This window comes from Carettochelys insculpta, chromosome 5, assembly GCF_033958435.1.
Source record: "Carettochelys insculpta isolate YL-2023 chromosome 5, ASM3395843v1, whole genome shotgun sequence".
Classification (NCBI taxonomy): Eukaryota; Metazoa; Chordata; order Testudines; family Carettochelyidae; genus Carettochelys; species Carettochelys insculpta.
Genome location: NC_134141.1, coordinates 110,754,942 through 110,781,868, shown reverse-complemented (window position 1 = coordinate 110,781,868; position 26,927 = coordinate 110,754,942). Strand labels below are relative to the sequence as shown.

Sequence of the window (26,927 nt, the reverse complement as noted above, 5' to 3'; positions counted from 1 at the left end):
GAAGCCAATGTCCTGGAGGGATTCAGATAATCACAGGTCTCAGTGACTGCTTCATAAGAAGCAGTTTCAGGCTTTCCTCCCTTACCTTCTGAGATCTGTTCTTGAACCCAGAGCAAACCTTACACTTTAAAATACATGCAGGACATTTTGAGAAAGCAGAGGCAGCTGGAATGCCCACTGTTGAAGGGGAAAAAAAAACTCTGGCAGGTATGGTAGGTCTGAAGCATGCAGCTTTGGGCAAAACCACTGAAAAGTGTCACAGACAAAGTGAGGATGGGATAGAATAGGCCAATGATGATGAAAATTTCTGATCCTAGATGCTCAAACACCCACAGGAACAATACCTCAAAGTTACAGTTACAGGTGCAGCTTTATGGAGTGGGAAGACTTACTTTTTCTGTAAAGTACTAATGTCAGTCCCAAAGCTTATTTATTCATACCACCAAGTAAACTGGTAAATACCAGCCTTGTTAAAGAAACGATGAATGGATGGAAAAGAAAGCAACACTGGGAAGATGAGAATTTTCTATTTTGGAATATTATTAAAATGGGTGGGAAAAAGCAGATTCGTAAAGGTATAAAGATTGGCATCTACTGAACAACCTAAATCCTGCCTAAATATTAATGTGTTCAATTAAAATGTTGAGTAACAGATGCAACAGACTCTCTGCACACTTTCACAGCAATTCAAATAAATTTTCTAGGAAAAAAAGGAACAGTTCTGTGCAGGGTTCAGGGTTATTCAGTTAGAGTATCTTGGGGCTAAATCCTAGTGTTTAGATTCTGCTCCCATCTTATACCCCACTAACTTCAAAGGAAGTTCTCAAGAGTAAAAGACAAGCAGCACAACTTGATTTCCTCTGGGAAATCTTTCAGGAGAGTGGCCAGGAGGGAGAAAAATTGTGCTAGGTTCCCCATTGCAGTTTCTGTCAGTTTACTTCCAGGGGAAGCCTGTTGTTTCCTTCCTCTCCCCTTACAGAACAAGCAGAGGGTCTTTCAATAATATCCTTTGGTATTTCAGGGACTTGCTGAAGGTACAGGGGCCATGTACACCCTAGGACTAGGCACTGATTCTTGGGCATTCTGCAGATCTTCAGTGCCCTTCAGTAGCTGTTCTAGGGATTTTTTTACCTATGACAGCCCTACAATCTCCCATTAGAAGAAAATTCTACAGCACAGAAGGGATTACACAGGAAACCTTCAGCAGTATTAACTGTTCTATGGAAGAAGAGGTCAAGAGAAAAAGGAAATCAAATCCCTGATGAGGGTGCCCTCCTCTGATTTGCACAGATCAGCAGGTTGAGAGTCCATGGGGCTCCATTTTCCCGTCAAGTTAGAACATTTCAAATATTCCACTGAACTATGCCAGTTCATACCCCATTTTAATAATGATCATGACAACATCTTGCACCCTTGCAGCATCTGTCCTTCGATCTCTATTAAATAATTAGCAAAGGATGAAAACTTCAAATGAGAAAGCACTGCAAAGAATCAGGACTCATTATGAAGCCCAGTGACATGCAACTAAAGCATGTGGCCCCCACCGACTACAGTGGCTTCCAGGTCATTTTAATAAAAGGGTCTGGTTCTGTTGTATGAAGCCCTTATCATTTAGGACTCTGGCATCTTAGGCTGCTTCTACGCTACCAAGTTTTCAAAAAAAAAAATGGGCCTTTTCTGAAAGAACCCACAGAGCATTTACACACAAAATGAGGTCTCTCGATCTGAAATCGAAAGAATGCAGCACTTTTTCCAGAAGCCCTCTTCCTCTCCCAGAAGGAAGATTTTTTCTGGAAGATTCTTTCAAAAAAGTGTGTGTAGACACTCAGCGGGCCCTTCTTTTGAAAGACGAGTCCACATGGTGCCGGATTTTTCAATCCCCGGCGCATTTTTTCAAAAGAGCCGGGGCTGTGTAGATGTTGTCTACTGAAGGAGCAGATTGATCTTTCAATTCGCTCTCTTATATGTGTGGGCATGCTCTTCCGAAAGAAGGGTTTTTTTAGTTTTGTTTTTTTTGGAAGAGCTCTTCTGGAAGAGCTTCTTTCAAAATATCGCAAAAGTGTAGATGTAGCATTAGAGACCAACATTTTCTTCATGTTTTACATCAGTAGCTATGAGCATTTTGAGCTGAATCTCTACTTCTGCACAAATTCACCCATTTTAAGGCCAGAAGATAGATGTCCTGCATTGCATAAAACAAAGAACAGCACATATCATCTGTGGGAGTATTAGAAGTGGGCCCTTGACCTCCAGGTCAGTTCTCCTGTCATCCAAATGAGCCTACCATCAAGAAATGATACAAATTCTATCTGTTTATCCAGCCCCTTTCTGTGGAATAACTTCAGTACAACTTAAGTTCTTTTATTTACTGAGGGAGTTATTTTATTTGCATTTGCTAAAATTTGTGGGGATGACATATCATTTTTGTTTTAATGTTATTATTGTAAATGCACCTAGAGATTGAAAAACAGGTAGAGATTATAGATGGCAAATGGTCTAGAAGTCTAACCAACCTTTTTTTTTCAGTTCTGTAGGTACTATGGCATGTCACAACACAGTGCACCAAAGAAACGGTAGGCACAGAGTTAGTACCTAATTTAATGCTGATGCAAGCATCCTCTGGGTTACTGGCTACAGTGCAGTTGTGCATATGTCCTGTATGACACCAGTAAATTTCATTCTTGACATTAAAAATGAAAAGTGGCATCAGAGAAAAATGAAAACCAAACAAAGAATTGAGGAAGGAAGTGGAAAGAAAAAGGTCCTTGATAAAGACCCAATTGGGTCCTGTACACCGTGCAAAATGCTAAAAAGATAGAATAAGAGGCGTGGACACAGATCCTTTAAATACCAGAACCAGCATGAGAAAGACAGAAACAAATATTGTGTATCTTTATTACTCTTTATTACTCTCAGAAATTATAGCAACCTAGTCCAATCTCAACAATTAGAAACTAAAAAAAAAACCTGCACTTAACTTGTCATCTTAAACATGCAATATCTACAGGACTGAAAAAAATAATGTTGGTTAGACTTCTATTTGTGACCATCAGAATTGTTATTGTAATTTGGCCTTAATGACCTATAATCTCCTTTAGCATATGGCTTTTAAAGTCATTATTATTCAGCTTGATCTATGACTATAATGGAGCAGAACAGAACTGTGAGTATAATTAAAATAAGTTCCTGTAAAAGTGGAATATGTAGTACGTTACTAATGTGTAAATGACTAAATAATTTAATTAGGTGAAATGAAGTGCACTTATAACTTACAGATGCTTAAGCCAAATCATGATAATGTTGTGTGTATGAATATATATTTTTAAATATGTTTATCAACCACACAGTAGGGCAAAAAAAAAAAAATAAAAGCATACAACTATAAAAATAACGGGATGTTTTTGAAAGGTTTTCATTACAAATTACCATGAAGCTAGAAAAAGTCAAATATTTGTAATCTCTTCAAAATCCTGAAATGTTTTCACCATGCTCTTCTACTCCCTGAAAAATCTGTTCTCACACCATCAAGATTGTACCCCAGCAAGAGCTACACCAGTACAAAAGATAAAAATTAATTTTCTGGTTACTCTAAATTAAAAATAAACAGTGCTGTTGTTTTTCCCTCATGACCACGAGTGCATACCATACATTCTCCCCATTTTACCAAGCACTTCTATTTGCATTAGCTTGCAAGATGTGGAAATTTATAAGTCTGTAGACAAATGGGGCAGACAAAGGGCACAATCCTGCACCTGTTGAAATCAGTGCCGACACCTCCATTGACTTCAATAAGACCAAGAACCGGCCACAATGCAGAGGGGAAACTGCATAAAGGGCACTTGATGATTCAGAACATAGAACAGTCTTAACAATGTCCCATTTGAGAGCATCAAACTCGGTATGAGGAGCTGTAAAAAAAAAAAAAAAAATCACTTACAGCACTTGTATTTCTCAATTCATCCATATTCATTCTTCCTCTCTCCACCACTGCACCCTAGGTGAATGTAACATAACCATGCACATGATGAGGCGATGAATGAGACAAATTATAGAATGTGTGCTTGAAGGAGGCTTCAGCCAAATCAGAAATCCTAAAATGTGCACTTCTAATTTTGTGATGAAAGATAAAATAGAAAAAGTCCTCAAAGTGGCAGCTTCACAAACGCTTGAAAGAGCTGCAGCCTCTCTTCATCCCAGGAAGCAATGATCCTGCTTGCTGTCTTCACCAAAACAAAGATGTTTTGGACTTTAGCCCATGAGCACCTCCCCAACATAGGAGCAGATCTTTAGCTAATCTAAATTAGCACAAACTCCACTGACTTTTATGGCATGATGCACTTTTTAACAAGTGCAGTAGCCCACTAGAAATCAACCATTACCAAGACTACCAATTTGTGGAGAATAATTCCCCACTAGTGGTTTTTTGTTTGTTTTTAAACTTCCTCAACCCTCTGATCCTGCTGCCTCTAAACAGAAAGTGTTATTGCTAAATATCATAAATACCATCCTCACGTATTTCTGAGTCTGACAGAGCCTACTGGGCTGGGAGAAGTTAACACACTGTGGGTGAAGGAAGTCCCTCCCTAGCCAGCCATACTGGAAATGCTCCAAGTGCTGGACTAGCATAAAAGGGAACAACTCAGCTCAGCCTGGGCTGAACTCTGGAGAAGGCCCGCCGCAGGTGCTCCAGACAGCAGGAACCAGCGACCCAGGAGAGTGGCACGAACCTCCAGAGTCAACAGAGCCTGGGGAATGACTTAAGCCACAAAGTCTGAAGACCCCAATGCCTCTTATATTACCCCACTACCAGAGACAGTAGGAAGTGAGCCAGGGAGGATGTGTAAGTGCCATCTCCCTACAACCGCTGACAGTGCCCTTCATCAGGACCCACTGGAATCAGTGGGACTGGGCCCCCCTACAGGGCTGTTGCTCTACTTTCACTATCTAGTGATGGCCCCATACACCCTGGCCAATAGGCCACACTGCCCCATAAATGAGGGTTTCTCTATAGACCACACTGCCCTGCAATTAAAAGCTGTTTCACTGACTTGGGCAGCGTGGCCTAATGACCGTATACGCAAGGGCTACTCTGTAAACTCTGGTTATCAAGCTGAGCTGCCCTGAAACACCCCTGAGAGAACTTCCTTTTGGTGCAGGGTGTACCTAAGCCAGCACACTAACCTATAAGCAAGAAATATCAACCTCCCACTAGATTTTCAGTCTAGTTTTATAGATCCAAGGTAAATCAGTAAGCATCTAAGCTTTTGCATACTTATCCACACGAAAGTCACATTTGCCCATAATTAGATGAGGTGTTCTTCTGCAAATAAGTCATGTCATGCAACCCTGATGAAATTAACAAGAACAAACCTTTCTAGTACTGAAGCTGAAGACAGCTTTCAAATGTTTCAAAGAATGTCAACATACCGAATGGCATTCACCTGTATATGCAAACCCATGTCAATGCAAAATTTTCATTGCAACAAACATCTGGGTGTTATTAGCCACTGGGCTGAATAAAACAAAACACAGAGATACACATTATGCCTGAAAAGACTCTCCGTCAATTGGATGAAGGACACGGAACTAACAATGGGATGACGGATTTAAAAACTCTCTTGGGAACGTCAGCAAGAAAACTGATCTCTTAGAGCAGAGGTGGGAACCTCTGGCATGCCAGACTGACAGTGTTCACTAGGGTTAGCTGTGAACAATGGTAAACCTGTGAGTGGCCATGTCTGCAGACACTCAAGTAAACAAAGTGTCTGGTACCCTGTTAGTGGCTAACCCTAATGAGCTGTGTTTGGCTCACGGGTTGGAGATTCCTCACCCATCTTAGAGTGAGTAGCGTGCTAGCTCTGAGAAGCTCACATACTCCGAAGAGATTTCATCTTCAAGTTTCCTCATTATGAAGATTAGAAACTCCATAACATCTCAGAAACCTCCTATTCATTTGAAAACATGCTTGTTAAAGACACTCTCCTATCTTCCTGAGAGAATGGATACTGGAACAGATACAGGGCTATAAACTAACTGGACAGCTTAGGATTTCCCTGCTAATAACAATAACTTACCATGCAAGGTCATGAGAGCCTGGCTTTGGCATGATAATGGTGTTATCAGGGAGTGCTGAATATATGCTGTTAATGATGGCCAGGAGGTTGGGGGGTGGGGGGAAGAAACCTGGCTTCACCTCTGACAGAAAAGAGCCAGAAATAGCTCACTGCATAGTTATGCACAACCTGGTTTCCTGTAATAGCTTCCCCAACATGGTAACCATATTTTTGGCTGTCTTCAATGAGCATCTCCAACCACGTCTAGAGAGTATGCTTTGAATAAATAGCACAGCTCATTTGTGCAGTACATTTCTGTGTATCTTTATTCTTTGTGCACATTTTCACTACAAAGGGAACATATGGCCCATTATAAGTGCTTCAAAATGTTTTTGAGCCATTTGCAAAGTTTTTAGCCTCTGGCACCATGGGGTTTACAAATATCCCTCTCTACGAGGCTTCCCTGGGAGGGGGTGACATTTAAAACAGAGTACCTTTGGGATACAATTTATTTAGATACTGTGGGGCCTCAGTAACTCCCATTCACCTTCAGCTATTTCTTTTGATGAATTTGTGTGTTTGGAGAAAGGCATTAGCTTCATCCTTCCAAATAAACAATAGGAACTTCTGGTGTGGGATGCACTGGGGTGCTAGGTTCAAATCAAGGCACACTCTAGAAAGTAACACTGAGGTAACACTTTGGGTTTTAGCACCTGTTTAAAGAAATCGACACTCAAATCGTTTCCTATTTCTTCTAGCTTCACAGACATTTCAGCTAAGTCTTTCCTTGATACTAGAGCAGCAGATGTGGCCCACCAGGGTTCTCTGTGTGGCCTGAAAGACATTTTGTTTACCATTGCTCACATAAAGGGTTGCCAGATTCTGCTGGTTTCCATCCATGTAGTTTTTCCTCTTTTTTTTTTTCCTTCCTACCAGTATTACAAAAGTAACACAAACACATAAAGCAAGAGCACGTGAAGTGAGATGTGTGCTGAGTGCACACAACACTGAAAGTAGTGGACTCCCTCTGAATCTAACTAGAGTACGGATAAAGTTCAAATCAGCACACTCTGCAAATTCTAGATATGCAAGCGCTGTTAGCAAAACTTTCCTATCTGGGGAGACCATCTTGGTTACAACAATACTGTAAGCACACTGAGCTGAAGGAGGCCCACTCATGAGGCCTACTCACTAGCATCGGTTGCCCGTCCCTGTATTACAGTGTGTATCTTTGTAAAGAATATTTATTCGGATTATTTGTAGCTACTGGGAGCTGAGGCATGGTATAAATTATTCAACTCTTTGGGAAACAGAACCAAGCCATCCTGTAATTTTGAGCCACCCCACGCACACTGACAGTCTTCCATGAATATAAACAAATAATCTGAAAAAAACAAAAAAAACAAAAAAAACACTGGACCAAAAGAATGGATTTGCTGTTCATCTTTTGATCCAACAGAGTCATGAGGGCAGAGAAAGGTCATTGTATGCTGGGAAAAAGGAAAGGAGAGAATACAAACCCCAATAACACTTAAAGGAGTCTTTATCAACTAACAAAAAACCTTAGTAGGAAAGGAAAACAGCAGAAAAATTAAGTTCTTCCTCACTGTTACTTTGTGTGTTTACTGATGCATTTCACACTACTTTGTATATTAGCCATTTTTACTGTTTCCCTTACCTACTTAATTTCCTGTTTGTCTGGACTTCTCAAACACAGACAGAGAGATTTTAAAACAAAAAAAAAAGGAAAATGTGGTTCTACAAACCACAAAAAAATTGCAGGGGGATTCCACTGAATAATGCCTGAAATCCATTTTTTAATGTTGATTAGACTTCAAGTTGATTGTGACTCTTGCACTAAATGGGTCTCATCCTGCTCCTCACTGAAATCAATGACGGTTTATAATATACTTCAGTGGGAGCAGGATTAGATGAATATAGTAAAAATAGGCCTGCCTCGTTTGTCCTTGCATCTCAGTGCTCTTTCAATCTAAATGACTGGATTAGGGAAATCAACAAAAAAGAAACAAATTACAAAGTCTCCATGAGACACAGCAAAGTGAGTCTGCGTCTCTCCCTCTGTAATATGTCCTTTTTGAAAATACATCCCAGCCCTTTTACACACAAAGGTACAATATATCATACATTCCAGGTTCCATATTCAAGGAAAGGAAGGAAGGAAGGAAAGTCTAGCTGATAGAATCTCTGAGCACCTCTGGACCGAGCAGAAATGTTTAATATTAAACCAGAGAAGAATGAAAAATGTGAATATATATATATTTTTATTAAAAAATTATAGCAACAGTTCTGTGCTTCAACTGTTTCTGGCTTTAAATAACAGCGACATAAAATTATTAATTTTCACAAACAAATATTAAACAGAAAACCAGCTAGATTCTTGTAGACCTGGAATATCTACAGAAAAATGTACATTAAAAGCTCCTATATGTGACTAAAACTGTTCTGGACTGTGTGTTTATTTTTGTGTAATTGGTAATTTTGCTACGTTAACTTCCTAATTAGATATCAACGCATTTTCAGGATCTTGTACATTTCAGTCACAGCCAGGGACATGAGAAGAAGCATTGCTAGTTCACACTGACCAAGCGGCTTAATCAAATCTTGACATGAGCATGAACCTGAAGCACTGTCACCAGTATGCTGCCACTAGTGCCAATTAGCTGCTCCAGTTTTAAAAGAGAGAGATAAAAGAAATAAAGTGGAATATAAAAGAGGAAATTAGGAGAGTTAAAAAATGTCCATTAGTTAATAAGCTGGCTCCTAAATTAAATTCTCTAATTTGTAGTGTTTATGCAATATCTAATTTAGGAACATGTTTTTTTTTCTATTTATGCAATAAGTCACAGTATTGACTAAGTAAATACTCTGGAGAATACAAAATCTAGAGCCCAATCAGACAGAAATTAAGTAGGGCATTTGTTAGCAACTATGATCCTGTAGAATGAAGCAGCAACACCTAATTTCTCAAAATACATGACTAAATTTTTCTCCAAAGACTTCTCTGGAAAAAAAAACAATCCAATAAAACTGGTTCCAGAAGACCTAGAATGTGACAAAGAACAGAACTGCCTTCAAATAGAGTTTAAGACCAATCAACAAAGACTCCTGATAACATACTCTGTGTGGTATCTGACACCGAGCCATTCAAAGAAGAGTGATTCCAGTTTACAAGGAACTATTACACAATTGTTTTGGTAATATATAGGCAAGATGAAAGAATACAAGGCAGCAAAATAAATTGTATAAATCCATCAAAAAAAAAAACACTATCCCAAATTATCTAAAGAGACAAGAAGTTTTCTTTATTTTCTAAACCTGAGTGTTCATTTCTCCTCCAAATCTTCATCAAACATTCAATTACTAGTAAAACAGGATTTTAAGCTTAACAAATAAAAAATGTGGTTCACCCAAACTTAAGTAAAATTATGCACCAGAAATCAATACAGCTATCATGAAATGAGCAGTACCCTAGTGCTTTGACATACACTGTACTATAAAAGAATGGATTTAAGAAGGACTAAACCAGCAATTATTTCTAAATTTGGATAGGTGTGAGTTCTCGGAGGTGAAGTTTAATGCTTGAGTCTTTTGGAATAAAAAACACAACACAAATATCTCGATAACCAGATAATTAAAGTCCAAATTCTCTCCCTCACACATCACCCAGAGAAAAACCTGAGTCCTAGAAAAGTCCACAGAGATCAAGTGAGACAAATGACTCTCCAAGCCAGTCAAGTAAGGAGGGCAAATCCATGCCTGCTATTGCAGTCTTAAGGATCATGACCTCCTTCCTTACCTTGCAGGTTTATGCAGCAGATCTGAGGTGGTCATGCAACCAAAGGCCCTACCTTTGCCCTCTGCTCAAAACCTCTGTTCAACCCCAACAGGCCAAGAAGCAAAACTGCATGAGTTTTGAGGCCTATTACATGGTTATCAACTAGGGGAGGGAGAGGGCAAAAAAGGACTTGCTTCTAACAGAATATAGACCCAATTCAGCAAGGTGCTGAACCCCTCCTGTGGATGCTCTGCACTTTCCAGGACTGACCTCTTATAGAAAGTAGAAAATTAAAAACACATTGAGAACAAAAAACCAACATTTGAAAATCACCTTTACTATTATTTGCATTACAGCAGTGTCCAGAGGCCCCAGTTTACATGGCACTGAACAAAAGGAAAGAGAAACATCTCTGCCAAGAAATATACCAAAATGTACAAAGGAAGCACTATCTTAGAATCACAGGGCTGGAAGGGACCTCAGGAGGTCATCTAGTCCAGCCCCCTGCGTCAAGCAGGATCAACTCCCACTAAGTCATCCCAGCCAGGACCTTGACCAGCCAGGACTTAAAAACCTCGAGGGATGAAGAATCCACCACCTCTCTAGGCAACACATTCCAATACTTTGCCACCCTCCTGGTGAAGTAGTTTTCCTAATATCTAACCTACCCCTCTCCCTCTTCAACTTCAGACCATTAGTCCTTGTTCTGCCATCTGACTCCACTGAGAACAGTTCCTCACCCTCCTCTTTAGAGCTCCCCTTCAGCAAGTTGAAGGCTGCTATTAAATCACCTCTAAGTCTTCTCTTCTGTAAACTAAACAAGCCCAAATCCCTCAGCCTCTCCTCACAGGTCTTGTGCTCCAGCCCCTTAATCATTTTTGTTGCCCTCCACTGAACCTGCTCCAGCAAATCCACATCTACTCCATTAAGATAGGAAGCAAGACACAGAGATATATGACTGGCCCAATATATCAAAGAAATCTGTGGCAGACTAAGAAATGAACCTAAACATCCACTGCACTGCCTTAAACACAAGATATACCCTCCCCTTCCTTCACACTCCTGCAAATCCAAAGATCAGCATTTGACCTGTTTCATATAAATGATGACAGCATGGAGGCAGCTGATGCCATTAGCAGTAACAAACACAGCCCATGAATGCAGGTCCTTTAGTGACTAAAAGGATATTTTTCCATAGGTTTCATTTCAAAGACAATCACGCTATGTAACAGATCTTGAACATCTTCTACAACTAAAATGTTAAACTTCTTATTATCAAAATGTAATATAACTGGGCCTAATTCCACCCCACCTAAAGTTAATAACAAACCTTCTACTGAATTTACATGGGCTCAAGATACTTGCCTTTTCCATTTATTTAAGCTGTGTCTACACCACCACGTTTTGTCCACAGAAGAGGCCTTCTGTTGACAAAACTAGGGAGCACCCACACTACAAATTCGTTCTGTCTAAAATCTGTCAACAGAACAAAATCTTTTCCCCAGCAGAGTTATGTCTTGAAAGTTTGAGGCATAGCATCGCTATAGACAGATTCTGTCGACAGAAAAATAATGTAGCTGCTCCGGGGGTCCCTGCGTCGACAGACAGGGCTTCCAGTTCATCTGGGAACCCCATTTACAGAGCTTCCCGTTGGCTGTTCTGTTAACAGAAGGCTGGGCAGTCACCCCTATTAGGTGTAGGCATGTTCTGTAGACAGAGGTTCTGTTGGCAAAACTGTCAACAGTGACTTCTGTAGACAGAACTTTGTAGTGTAGGCCCTGTTTTATTGTTTTAATACACTTATCGATAAAAAAAAATCCCAGACTAATCAGCTGAGTCAGTATTTAAATGTTGATGTGAGATCTTGAAAACTCAATTCAAGCACTATTTGGTTTGCCAAAAATTGGCCCATTATTTTGGATTTTGATAGTTTGATGTCCATACCATAAAGTTGACTAAACTACAACTTAGGCACCATCCCATATTTCATATGATGAAAAAGCCACTATAATGGCCAAAGAAAGCAAATGCCTTGAATTAATATACAGGGTATAATTAAATCACAAAAAGAATATTGGCAGATTTGCTCTCATTCTAATTTAAAATAATAGAAGTGATGTTACTGGTGTTAGATATGTGCACCTGAGGAGAGAAGCTCCAATTTTCTTAATCCCATTTTAGAGATGTATCAAAACACAACACCTCTGTATACACATTAAATCTACATAAGAAATCTGACTGATGCTAACACAGCTCTTCATTCATGAGCGTCTCAGTCATGGGAGAGAACTGTAGATGCTATCAGGTTGCACTCCCAGCTAGCCTTTGTCCTCACATGCACCCCACAAGATTAGCTCTCCAGGCTCCATGGATTCAAGGTGAGAAGATACTCCCACATGCACTTATTTGCACTTTTTCAAATTTCTATGGAGGGATGATATTCTTACATTCTATTTAAAATAAAGGACACAAATGTAAATGCAGATATGTCCCCAAGTATGCTTTGAACCCCAATGTCCACTGCTACGCAGTTTATTACACTACCTTCCCTGCTTCTGATCTTATTTGGAGGGGGCAAGAAGTGATTGATGCTAGGTGGGTTCCAGGAAAGGGAGATGGCAGCCTGAAAGCAGAGCTAGCATTGCTCTCTAGCTGGGAATCCCTTCACAGGTTCTCCATACAAGCGTTAGGCAAGGCTGATAATATGGATTTACCATGCACTTATTCTCAAAACATATGTGATATATGCACACAAACAATCTGTAGTCACTTGCACTACAGAGACTCCATGTGTCACAGCCTCAGCTCAGGATAGCCTGGTGTTTAAGACTTTAAAATAATTTCCTTTCATTAATGTCCATCTCACTGATGACCAACACCTTTTGTTCTCACTCTGCCAAAATTACATTTGATTTGAAACAGGAGATACGTCCAACTGAAGATTAAAGGATCAGACCATCTTAAAAGGGAAAACCAGTGGTGAACAAAATGTGGCACTGACACACTATGACCTATGCTACAGTTTGGGGCTATTTTGCTCCAGGCTGAAAGTTTATTTGCCAGCGCTGAGCAAAGTTCAAATGCTCAGATCCAAGGCACAGACTTCTCAGAAAGGTTTGTAATGGAAATGCTGACAGACCCTTTACGTCTAGCAGCACTAGCAGGTGCTCTCACAGTGCAAAGACATAATTCAATCAAATTTCAGCTGATGTCACAAAGTACAAAACAATTCAGATGGTTTATGAACAGTACAAGTACCTCTGAAATTAAATTATTGTCTTGATATTCAATCAGGACTCATGCTTTGTTATTTTTAACATAGACAAATAAGCATTAAAAGGATTTGGTTAACAGGTTTACCATGGTTAAAAGCATGATCTGAGGAGAAAACAGGTTATGCTGTGTTAATCTGGTAACCCCCACTTTTATATAAATTATTCAGGAACAAGAACAGCTTTGTTTGTGGTCAACATCGTCAGAAATCAGACCGATGGGTATCCAATCTAGTCATATATGCACAAAATAATGAACAGGAACCCTATCACCTTATATAAGGATACATTTAATTAGACTAAAATTCTTGGTCAAAGATATACTTTAGTTCAATCACTGTTTATTGCCTTAGATGGAGGAATTACTCGGTGAAATTCTACAGCTTGTTTTATGCAAGTGAACACACTAAATGATCATAATGGTTCTTTCTGGCCTTAAAATTCAAGGCAAGATTCTCACTCTAATTTCGGGCATGCTACGCTGAGTAAAAGGACCAGAGCAGCATTAAGGGGTTGTCAAATCCTAGGATACAGCAAAGAGAATTCCCTCAGACCTGGAAATGAAGAAGAGTGCCATATGTGCTATTCCAAGGGCTCTTGAAAATCCTAGTATAAAGGATGCACTAGGGTGGGGCTGAAGGTGCTCCTGTCTACACGCAGCAGGTGATAGGCTACCACGTTATGCAATGTGCTGGCAAGGGATTACTTATCTATTCAGAATCAAAAAGGCAGACAGATGACAGACACTTTAGCCCCATTTCCTGTTGGACTCTAAGGCCGTGTCTACACGTGCCCCAAACTTCGAAATGGCCACGCAAATGGCCATTTCGAAGTTTACTAATGAAGCGCTGAAATGCACATTCAGCGCTTCATTAGCATGCGGGCGGCTGCAGCACTTCGAAATTGACGCGCCTCGCCGCTGCGCGGCTCGTCCAGACGGGGCTCCTTTTCGAAAGGACGCCACCTACTTCGAAGTCCCCTTATTCCCATCAGCTCATGGGAATAAGGGGACTTCGAAGTAGGCGGGGTCCTTTCGAAAAGGAGCCCCGTCTGGACGAGCCGCGCAGCGGCGAGGCGCGTCAATTTCGAAGTGCTGCGGCCGCCCGCATGCTAATGAAGCGCTGAATGTGCATTTCAGCGCTTCATTAGTAAACTTCGAAATGGCCATTTGCGTGGCCATTTCAAAGTCTGGGGCACGTGCAGACGAGCTTAAGTTCTATTGTGACTCTAACTCTACGAATACACTAAGCAATGTTCCACATAGGCTGTGCATTAAATGTGCCTGCTCAGAAGAAAGTCAAATGACACGCAGCTGATTTGCAGAAAGCCCGCAGTTAGGTTTTTGCTTCTGCTGGTGGTGCACAGTCTCACATGCCTCTGTGCACATAAAATATTCCACACATGGATGAAATAGATTAGAGGGAACACTGACAATAAGTACAACCATATATAGCACACCCACACACAGCTCAGTTCTCCTGCTCTGAATCACACGAGAAGGTTCACTGACCTAATCACTCTCACTAACTTCAATAAGAATACCAACATGAATAAGGTCAGCAGGACATGTCTCTCTTACAGCAAATCTGAAAGACAACAATACAAACCCAGTTCTACTCCCCTTTAAATCAACTGCAGAGCTGAATTTGACTTCAGCAGGAGCAGGAGCAGACCCTTATTAAATATTTAATTTCAGTGACCAACAACTCATCTTTCACTGTGAGACCCCGGGTGCAAAAGCACTTACATAAGTGCTTACCACACGATCTTAACCTCACTTGCCTTTTTTTGTAGAGTGAAAGAGAAATCTCTAATTATTTAAAAAAAAAAAAAAAAAAAACAACTACAAAACAAATTCCTCAGAAGTTTTCTCCAACTACAGGAGGATATGTGAAGTGCTGTTTTTGAAGACAGAGCAATACAGCTAAACTCCAGATTGTCATAACCACCAATGGGACTGGAGAAAGCTTACTGTCATTCATTAAATGCTTATATGAAAGCACAATAGTATTCATAGGAATAATAATGTGACTACACCTTTAAATAAGATTGCTTTTCACAGGTCTGAAATCCCCAAGATAAACTGATTTTAAACACACCTAGTTGTCTGATAAGCTGCACTCCTACTTACTTTTTTGATGAATGTTAATAGGGCAACCTTGCTCAACACTTTGATATTTCTACAAGTCTGTTAAAATACTTCACTGGCCTTACAAAATATTAAGAAAATTGTCTAAAAAATTCAGTCACTATTGCTGCTATGCTACAGGGTTGCCATTGATTATTAGGCAATAAGCCCTCATTGAGAGCAGATAGGCCATATGGAGGCCCACTATTCAGAAGATGATGCATAGCATGAAGGCACAAAAGCCTAAATGTTTATACTCCATAAGCGCGGACAATGGCAGTAGAGCTTGAGCACTTGGCCCAGATCTTGTGAGGTGCACAGTGCTTCCTAACAACAGGAGCAGATGACCCTAAAGACTTCATTATTCTGGGGCCTTGCAAATTGAAATATAATTAGCTACTCAAATGCAGATGCACAATTTTGATAGTTGTTTTGAAAAATCCAGTTCCGCGTTTTAAAATCAAGATGACTACAAACAGTTTGTTGTAGAGATTAACACTGCAGATTAGAGTGGGCCAGACTAACTGTCCAAACTGATCTTGTTCTGCTCTTATTATTTCCAGTCATGTAAAATGAAAGAGTCAAAAAAAAGGTCAGGATCCCTGCTCAAAGGACCTTTATGAATTTTAAGGCTCAAACATATAGACAAAGGTGAAGAAGGAATGCAACATGCACAGTTATATTAACCACAGTATAAACAGATATATACATTTATTAACTAGGACATGCATTACTCTGATTGCTCTCTCTAGAGACCAAAATCTGACTTTATTTATAGCCATTCAGGCCAACTAACTTCAGAAACAGTTTTGTCTGAGTGAAGAGTATCTTACTTTGCCCAAAGGTCCTACAAGCATCTAAATAAAATCAGTACCTCCCTTAAGATACTTCTTACAGTGTAAAACAATCTGCACATTTATCACCACCCTGATTACATTTATCCAAAAACACACTGATAAAAGATCTTTAAACACAGACTATTTGAAACACACAGACCAGTTCCTTATTAAGCAAATAAAGATCTGCTGTCTTGGCTTTCAGGAGCATAGCTAAATAGCATCATAGTATCAAATGCTGAAAATCCAAAGGCAGGGACCAGCTCAACTCTACTCTTTTCTAGGACTAAATGTCCAGATAGAAAAAATGTCCAGATAGAAAATGTAGTTTATCATTAGAAGTAAATATTTTATTTAAGAAGCTTACAAAATGTCTTTGTTTATCATATCCGATAAAAGAAAAAAGGAATAATTTAAGCTCAAAACAAAACTGTTTATATGACCATCTTTAGTGCCCTACGATTCTGAGCATTTAAGAGAGATTCGGACAATTAACAGCATAAATTTTCACTACATAGTTCTATTATATATGTTTATGAGGCTTAGTTGTTCATCTGTTATTTAAGTGATTTCCTCATTACAGTGGTATGGTAAAGATAATTTGCTGAGGTTGTCAAAAATGTCAAGTATTTAATTCTCAACCCTCTTTGGATCCCAAAGTGAGTTTAATCCCTGTTATTTATTAGAGTTAGTATCAAACGCCGGACTCCAAATTCAACAATGGCATAAATTGCACACTGCATGTAAGATGGCCAGAAAATGTGTCTAAGTGGCAAAGAAGGGCAACTTGCAGGATTTGTTGTTCAGCAGGTGCACGACGCAATTATCATTTATGCTTCAGTAGTATTCTATAGGAATCAGTCAGTCTATGGGACTTGCACTCACTTCTGATTCGAATGAATGCGAATTTGGTTCCCAGCATGCTGCAGGTGGTGCAGATACAAATCAAATTAAAAGAAACCTATTGTCTCTCACACCCTCCCAATAATCTTTTCTTACTGTATCTCTCCATGTGCCCGTTACAATGGTTTTGTAAAACCTCACTGCCAAATGAAGGCACTTAACACTGATTTAACACTTACACCTTCTTTAGGACTAACTTATACTCATTGAATAACTTATAGCATCATTTATATCACTACTTAATTTGGCCCACAGACTCCCATGGCAGTTGCAAATGATTCTTTCAAGCTCCACAGGATGAAATTGGACCCAATTGATTTTTTTTATTATTCAGACATGGAAACTATGTTTCAGAACTCCAGAGATCATGACTAAACACAAAATTAAACTCACACTAAACACAAAAATAGACACAACAGCTAACAAACTGTGTGAATATGTTATAGTTTCAAATATAATAATCAGTACTGTGCTTTACAAAACCTTTTTGTAAACTGTTACCTAAGCTATCTATCACCTTCTTAGGCTACCATTACTGACCTCTTCTTTTGCCAGAACTGAAGAGAAGGGGAACATTTTCTTTCTGAGATCATTAGATACTAATTTAAGTTTCAAATTTTAAAATACATTCAAATAATTATAGATTGCAATCACTTTAGGATGCTCTTTAAAGGCTCAAACTCACTTTGGCATTTTGAATATGGTACATGCTTGATAACAGTCTCTCTTATTTACTCCGAAATGCTTAACTCCTCTGAAATATGCTGTATGATATCTCAAGGCCAATTGAAACACCACAATGTAGGCCGCATACTGCTTCCGTGTAGTCAACGCAAGATTTGCCATTGACGCTAATGGGAGCAGGATCAAGTTCTTTATACCTATACATAGCTGGAAGGATGGGTGGTAACCAGAATTCTTTTTCTTCTACATCATAATTACAAAATATTAATGATGAAAAATATGGAAGTAGTTGCTCCTGAGTGTTTGAACAGTTAAATCTTCGAGGATTAGCAAAAGACAAAAGAAGATTACAGTGCGTAAGTACAAACTTACAGTGGTGAAGACTGGCAGGTTAAATGATCCCAGAGTCTGCCATTTCTACAGCCTGGCTTTGTTTTTTGCATCGATGTACCAAAATGGTGGAAAGTCTTATGTCAAGTTGATAAATATGACACAACATGCAAATAAAGCCCACACCCATATTAAATAATATTTTTCTAAGTTTTTTTAAAAAGAGATCTGACCCTTAATTCATTCCATTATGGATTTGAATATCTACTGCTAGTCTTTACTTTCTGCTTTTGATCAGTAATGCTGTTTTCCAAAAAATAAATAAATAAATAAATAAATAAATAAAAATAAAGCAGGCACTCCTAAAAAAAAAATCTCCAAATTAAACATCTATTCGTCCCCTTCCACCCTCTCCTAATGCTAATGGGAGCGAGGCACACATTAGAGATGGCTCTAGATCCAAAAGCTAAAAAAAACCCACGTTTTAACATAAATATTATATATCATGTATTTAGTATCAGTTGTCCTGCTGAGCAACCAATAATAGAAGGGCACGCTCAAAGAATTAATTGTGCTAAAGTCCCTTCACACTTTGTTACAATTTACAAACGAACGCAGTCCAAGTCAAAAAGGACTTCAAAGTCAAACTAAATTTGTGGCATTAAATAAATACTAATCAGTGATTATTATTTTTCAAATTCAGGACAACCTAATCAAACTAGGAACACAAATAAAATCAAACTTTTAAATTCACTAAATCAACTGGTGACAGATTGTGCCCCCCAACCCAAAATAAGAATGGCCAATCCCAAGCATTTGCTCTTTGTAACCATTGCTCTCATCCACACAATCGACAGACATAGTCTGAGCAATCTTTAACAGATGCTTGAAATTGTAGGTAAAATTAAATACATGCTGAAGAAGAAGATTAAATTTAACATAACTGGGAGGGAGAGGGATTTTGTAACCAACATATAAGAGCTGGAAATCTGAAGTGTGTTAGATGTGACTAATGTACTAGATGTAACAAGTTGTTCAGTACCAATATCATCATATGCCTGTTTCAAAATCAATTGTCAGAAAATAATTTTGCGTACTTGATCTTTTTTTTTTATTTCACTGTAGTTCATACTCAAACTGACAACATAGTTTTTACTGTACAGACCCAATATAAATGAAGAATACAAGAGATATTCAAAAATATTTTAGAATGTTCGAAAAGTAGATTGTTATCCTTTCCTAAATATTAAAAAAGGCTTAGAGTAAATGGACTTGTTTTTCCTCAATTTGGTTTATGACCATGGACTAGCAGGTACTAAATCACTTTACAGATTAAATATCCAAGTTGAAATAACTCTAGGGAAGTTCTCCTCAAAAATAATTCCCATCCTCACCAATTCTCCCTGCTAAGGTCATAGAGACTCTGAACCAGCATGGCTGAATTGTTTTAGTGCTCTCTGCCGAACACCTGCAAACATCAAACAAAAGCTGCTGGTCCTTTACAGGGTTGACAAAAACCTTTCATGTGAAAAATGCTCCATGGGAATGTCATGGCTGTGTCTCAGATTACATTCCTTTCTCCTTTGCAGCCTTACCATTTCTTAAGGTGGTAAGAGTCCAGGTTTGTGAAATTAAAGAGTAAAGGAAATATGTTTCTACTTTATATTCATTCACACACTACAAATCACAACAGCGCATCACGTATTAAATGAGTAAAGAGCTATAAGATACTTTTAAGATTAAAGGTAACCACACCTCACAAAATAATTAGCTTCACTTGGGCATGAGACTACTTTTCTTTGGGTTTTTTTTTTGTTTTGGTTTGGGGTTTCTTTTGGGGGGGGGGGGTGAGGGGTTGTTCTGAGAAGTTATAAGGCAGCACAGAGATGACACCTGCACCTTTTCTACGTCAGAAATATCAGTTTTACAGAGGAATAACTCATTTGTGTGCTCAAACTTTTAAAAGACATCTGTCCAATAGAAAAAGGTAAACTTTATTTAAGTCTCAGTTTTGAGCAAATTTTAGTAGCTAAATAAATGAGTATAACTGAGACAACAAATTATATTTCTGAATTACCAATATAGATATTTTAATGTTGCTGAAACATTCAGTTATCTAAAAGACATCTTGCAGCAGTTTCCAAAGCACTACTATACAAAGCTAACTGACTAGCAGGAACACCAGGAAACTATAGTTTCATTTTTTCATCATGCAAGTATATCTTTAGGCCACAGATATATGATTTAATGCTTTAGGTACAATACTTTTAACATGTGGTCACTGACATGTTTTCTGGGAACCAATGAACATTCATTTTAAATTCCCTGTCTTGCGGCCAAACAGAAGATTTTATGTAATAAATTACAATTTATTCATAAAAAAATAGTGTACACCACTGTGAATAAAATTTACCTTTTTTTTTTTTTAATATCAGGTAGGGCTATTCTACCCTTTTCTGTCCAAAAGTGGTGTATTTAAGCATACGCATAATATCATAAATGGTGAGACTAAGTATGAATTTCAATGACTTGTTATTTTAAATGGTCCACATCTTAACATCACTGACTTACCTCAGTTCATTAAATTATTTGCATGTCAAACATGATGAAAAGTTATTTCCATAGTTTCAGTTTTAGACATAATACATCACTATAAACCTTAATTGTACTAAAAGTATAGAATCTTATCCTTTATTATTTTATCACTCGAACTTGATAGCTGAAGAAAAAGACAAATTTCTTGAACTTAACCATCTAGTTAATTGTTGCTAGATCACAGTTAGCAACTGCACTGGTTGTATATAAGCATGACAAATTGATTTGTCTGGCACAAATGCTTTATCCTTCTGTCCAATTTAAACAAATATATTGTATATTATAGATTTAATAAAAACAGTTACTGAAAACAAAATTATAAAAATAGGATTAAGCACTTTAACATAAAACAGATTAGGCAAACTATGACTATAAAGTTATTGAGATCAGTAAAACCTCTAAAAACACTTTAAATTATAGCTATATTTATGTAGAGTATAATTTTTAAAAGCTACATATTATCAGAGAAAATTTAAAAATTAGAAATGAACAAGGAAGGGGCAGCTAATACAACAGATAAATATTGTATAATACAGACTATCTTCCAATTAATGGCCAGAAAGTCCTTCTTCAGAAATTAAAAATTAATAAACGTAACAGTGCATTCACAAAAATGGTTATGCTGAATGCACAGAAGAGGTTCCTCTAATTACTTGAGTACAGACTGAAAATACCTGACCTGAACCTATATGCAATGGCTTATGTAGCTACCCAGGGGCAGTTTGCAGTAAAAACTTGTCCAAATTTACTATCAGATTTAGACCAATATTCTGTGTAATATACTGTTACGTACATTGCACAGTTATGTACAATTGCCAGTACTTTTAAGACACTGCAACTGTTTTAACTGTAGATGTATTTGTGACACATCCAAAAACACTATATACACCAATTTAGATACCCTCTTAAATGGAACTGAACAGACAAAAAAAAAAAAAGAAATTTAAATGTGTCTAATACAAAGTTGTCAGGCATATAAAAATTTCCGTCCCAGATGAAACTCCCTATATACCAAAACAACAAAAAATAATAAATTGATATTAATAATAATAATAATAGTCAGTTAATTACAAGGGACTCTTAGAAAGCAGCAAAACATTAAGACAAAAAGTAACAGTCCATTAAATTAAACAGAAAACTTTGAGATTTGAAGTTGATCAAGAATATTCCACCAGTAAATATTAACTTCTAAAATTAAGAATTCTTTCTTTTGGTACAGTTGATCTTTCTATTGTGATTACTATTTATTTATTTATTTACTTGGAGAAAAAAAGCTTTTATTCCAATTTACAAACTAAGTCTTATCCTATCATATACAGACACAGAAACTCTGATTTTTAAACAAAAAGAACCATTCTCTACTGCTTGATTTATTTTGAAAACAGTTAATCTAGTTTACTTTGAACAATTATACTGTTAATTTTTTTATTTGAAATAATAAATGTATGGAAATATTTTAACATGTTCCAATCAGACTTCTCCAAATAATAATAGTACCAATTCTTATATAGCGCTTAATGCATGTGCTCGCCAAAAACTGATTAACACAACCAAAACAGATATAATGCATGTAAACAAATAAGATCATATTTTAATAGCGTGCTAAGCAAAGATTTTACATACTTGAACCAGTAAAATGTCCACTTGCCAAAGAAGTTGGTCCATTTTTCCCACTGCTCACAGGAGGTGAAAACATCTACAAGAAACAAAGAAACATTACTGCTGGAAAACAGAAGAGTTTTGTGTTTACTGTTAACCTAAAGTTCCTTCCACATTCTCTATTCCAGGACATTAACAGTTTATTTAAATATGAATCATCCATCTCAGACCCGAAAATGGTACAGTATTTCTTACAACCCCACCCCCAAACCCTTACCACTACCACCTTTTTTTTTTTTAATTAGGCTCATTAGAGTCCTAAACAATATAGCTAACATTTGGAAAAATCACAGCCCCGGACAATATTACCAAAACTTAATGAGAAACAATCCCCATTCAAACTCTTATGTTGACAAAGGCAAGGGGAAAAAAAAGTTTTTGTTGAAACCTTGGCCATAAATGTAGCAATGTCCATTTCCATCCCGTTCTAGGATTTGCCTGTCATATGTGAACCCAAATAATAATAATGCAAAGTGCCACCTGCCCTAAATTCTCATTTCGTCTCTAATATGAGAGCAATTTGAAGCAAGACTCTCTCTCTCAATCTCTCTCTTCCCCTCCCCCTTCTCTCTCTCTCTCTCTCTCTCTCCCCAGCATTTATTTCGACCCTAATTGGTTTCCCTCTTCTTCGACGTGTCTAGTGGATAGCACGCACCTTCCCTGAGTCAGAGCCTGCAAAAAGCGGCTGAACAAATGGAAAAAGTGCAACAAGCAAAGAGGGTGCTCAAAGCTGCCTCAGGCTGTATTTCCTGGCCAAACTTCCCAAAGTCATTTCTCCAAAGGAAAGTCCAGAGCAGCAGCAGAAGCCTGAAAAAGCCTCATTTACAAGATGGTTTTGATTGTGGTAGGTTTGAGATTCTTTTTAGAATACACATGCATCTTACACCAAACTGATTTTTTTCCTTAAATAAATGCGCCTGACACATTGGGGGGGGGGGGGTCAGAGGGAGGGGAGGGGAAGAAGGATAGGGTTGGGGGGAGGGTAAAACTAGACAAGTGCACAGGTCCAGGTTCACGTTTCCCCCCAAAGCTAGGCTCTGTACAAGACACCCAACCAGACAAAAAGTAGTTGAAAAAAGCACCATCAAACCAAGGGTCTTCAAGAAAGGTTTAAGCAGGTTTAAGGGCAGCAGAAGCCCTCTGAGATTTCAGTGAAAACTTTAAACTGAGACAGTTGTGGATTTCTTTGCACTCTCCATGTGCCAAAAAAAATGAAACAAGGGAAGAACTGAAAGTAGAATGTAAGTAACTAATTAGTAATTAATTAGTTCATGTGCCATCAACACTTTGATAATGTAAAGCACAATACAAGTGCTGAGGAGGAGTATATTATTGTTAATATTAAATAATGATGAGAAATGTCCATTTTTAGGAGGGTTGATTTTTTGTAAAATAATTTCTGGACAATCCATGACATTCGAAGTAAGCTTGAAACAAGACTGAATCTCCCATCAGGTACAAGAAAATATAATAAGACTTTTGTTTGTGTTTTTAAGCGAGCATATTGGGTCTAGCTGCTGATTAAAAATACCCAATGTATTTAGATCACAGTTTTTTGGTTTTTTTGATTTTTTTTCTTGGCGGGTTGTTTGTTTTTTTTAGTTTAACAGATCAGCTAGAAGATATTTTTTACAGCTGTTGTTAATTTCCACCGTTGTTTCTTACCGCACTGAAATCCAGTAAATCACTCAGTTCTTTGTCCGTCCCTAAGGCAGCCATTCGCTGTTGGTGATGCATTTTAGCAAAATCACACAAACCTAGAAACATGGAAATAACCGCAATCAGAAACCCAGTCCCGAGCCTTAGAGGAAACACAATCGGGTTTTTGGAAGGGGGGGGCGGGTAGATTCGGGAGGGGGGAGCCGAGAAGAAGGGAGGGGAAAAAAAAAAGGTGGAGGGGCAGCAAAAACAACAACAAAAAAGGCGATATTGTATTTCCAAAGAGACGATCGAAACCTGGTAAGCTCCGCTCTACACCCAAAATCCAGAAGGAAGAACACAGAGCCACGCTCTCAGCGCATCATTCATGCAACAGGAGGTTCAGCGACGAATGAATGAGAATCGCAGAGAAAGAAACTACCGCCATCCGCTCCCAACTTTTTCCTCCCTCTGCTCCTTCCACGAAAAGTGGCGTGTAAAGAAATTATCAAAAAAAAAAAAAAGACCCCAAGTCTTTAGAGAGGGAGCCGCCGGGGGCCAGGGGAAATCAGAGCGGAGGGTGGAGTGGATGGGGGGGGGAGGCGAATTCAAAGCTTTGACAATTAGACCAAATCCCTCATTTCGGAAAGAGGATGGTTCAAAAATAGAAAAGCATTCCAGGCCCCTTTGCAAAGTCACCGGTTCCTTTAAAGTGGGCAGCGGGGCGGGGACGCGGGGCAGGGGAAGCCGCTCTCCTCTCCCTGCCCCCGTGGCAGCAAATAAATAAATTCAAAAATAAAAAGCCGCGTGCTGAGCAAGACGCCTCCCGCAGCTCCTGGCCGAGCCGAGCTCCATCATGATCACCGAACGCCGCTAACCTAGCTCCGATACCTACCGCCCGAGAGAGGAGAGAAGGGACTCCCCTTCCAAGCACAGGACCGAGCTCTGGGCTTCATCGCTAGAAGCTCTGCATTCGCCCGGCGCACGCCGCCACTAAGAGAGCCACGGCAGAGCTCCGACCCAACTCTTTCTGCCTTCGGAGAAAAGCGAGAGGGAGGGAAGGGGGGGGAACCAGCCCGCAAACAAACCCAAACAAGCTGGACTGCAAGTTCAGCAAAGCAAAGGGGACAAAGCAGCAAGCAGCAGCAGAAACAGCCCCTTCCCCCTGGCTCTGGGATTTGCTTTCCCACTAGCACCTCCAAAAAGAAAAACGCAGTCGGGCACCTCATTTTCCTCCACACCCGCAGATCACCGAGCCTGAAATCCCAGTCGATTGTGGCCGGTTTCCTCCCAGGCCGAAGCACTTTTGAACTGATTATACTTTAAATTTCTTCAGCGCTCACCCATACACATGGCAAAGCAAGTTTATACGAGGCTGCAAATACACGTGATGCAAAGACTTTGCCAAGCAGACCAATGTTTCCCCCTCTGTGTTACTCAGGTCTTCTTTTTAAATGGTTTTGTTTTGGCTGTGACTTTTTTTTTCCCTTCCTTTGTGCCTAACGCTACACTTCACCCGCTGGGTTTCAATTTACAGAGAGTATTGCTGCAAACTTTGCCGGGAGGGGGGAAAATCAACGGTTGGGTTTGGTTTGCACCCAAGTTTCTGGGGCCGATGCCAGTGGACCCCTCCCCCTCCCCCCAAAGCATGTTATACTTTTACTTCAAATTTTGCCGCTCCAGGCCCCACAGACTCCCCAACCTCCACCGATGTCTTTTTCCAGCAGGAAACAAAGCACTAAGTTCATTCGGTTGCTCGTTTGAACAATGTAAGTTGATTCAGATAGCTACATTGCACTATTACAGAGTATTTGCAGTTTGCATTTCACATATTGCACGAGTTGTAAACTTCCTACAATAACACAATGGGATCGACAATGTAAAAAAAAAAAAGCACACAAGTTACTTCTCACAGCAAATTGTAACTTTACCTTAATGGCCACAAATATGTTCACAACAGTCCAAGGAAATATGTATCTACTGGTAAAGACAGAAATCTTCTGCAAAAGTGATTTAGGAGCTCACATATGTTTGACCCCCCAAAACAAAACAAGAGAAAAAAGTACTTTAACTGAGTCTCAGTCCTGGTCCAGGGTCAGTCACAGTTTTAGAAGAACTTCTACACCTGGATTTTTTTATTATGATAATTATTCACCACCACAAAATAATTCTCACAAAATCTCCCCACCCACTCAGAACAAAAATAAAAGCCAGCCAAAAAAATCCAGAAACTTTTCCCTCTTTTGTTTTTACAAATACATGGTTATTAACAAACTAGGAAAAATCTTGGTGCTGCTGCTGGTGGGCTGTGTTCCCTCTGTCCTTTCTCGATTAAAAAAAAAGTCTTAAACTTGTTCCAAGTTTACAGATCTCTCCTCATCATCATCATTGACTCCCCCGTGGAGACATTGGTAATAATATGTTTCCCTGAAAGATACATTGTAATCCATTCACATCCGGGCAATACAGCAGGGTTTATAAAGAGAAAGAGCCGCTCGCTGCTACAGCCGCCGCTGCACGTTGCTGCTTGCTGCCGCCGCGTCGTCTATTACGGACAATGACGAGAGGAGGGGAGGAGGGAGAGGGGGAGGAATGGATAGAGTCAGTGATAAACAGACGGGCTAGAGAGTCGACCAAGATGGAGTCAGTTCAGCCTAGGTGGGAGGAGGAGGAGGAGGAGGAGGAAGAGGAAAGTGGAGCTGGTGACTGTTCAGGATAAATGAAACCTCCCCTTCACCCCCCTAGCCAACCCAATGCAATGAAACAGGAAGCTAGTGAGGACATGGGTTTGCAGTCCTGTTTCCTGTGAAAGGGACAGAGGAACTCAGAAGCCCTGACAGTTTCCACAGTGATGGGCACTAGCTAGTGGTGGTTAGCATTTAGGAGCAGCTGGAAGGATTGGCCAGGCTAGAACTGGGCTGCAGGTTTTGCCACCTGCCCCTAAAACATCTGGGTGTACCCTAGTTGAAATTTTCCCAGAGATATGGTGACCCTTCGTCAGAGATGAGTGTTTGTGAGATGTTTATATGTCCC

The 26,927-nt window shown here is 39.2% G+C and overlaps 1 protein-coding gene across 7 annotated transcripts in view; it reads right to left on the bottom strand.

Annotated features, from left to right (window-relative positions):
* Nucleotides 1–26,470, bottom strand: part of TCF4 (transcription factor 4) — a 353,182-nt gene extending 326,712 nt beyond the window's left edge. For 3 of the 7 annotated variants that reach the window (XM_074995760.1, XM_074995762.1, XM_074995765.1), the window contains exons 1-3: nucleotides 25,826–26,470; nucleotides 23,922–24,013; nucleotides 22,221–22,293 (exon numbers count right to left, since the gene is read on the bottom strand). In XM_074995760.1, the coding sequence (XP_074851861.1) occupies nucleotides 22,221–22,293; nucleotides 23,922–23,993 (145 nt within the window). In that variant the 5' untranslated portion in view covers nucleotides 23,994–24,013; nucleotides 25,826–26,470. Of the gene's footprint in view, nucleotides 1–22,220; nucleotides 22,294–22,644; nucleotides 22,682–23,921; nucleotides 24,014–25,118; nucleotides 25,206–25,825 lie in introns of those variants that run through there. The other 4 variants (XM_074995761.1, XM_074995764.1, XM_074995763.1 and 1 more) reach the window with 4 other exon arrangements.
* Nucleotides 26,471–26,927: the final 457 nt, after the last annotated feature.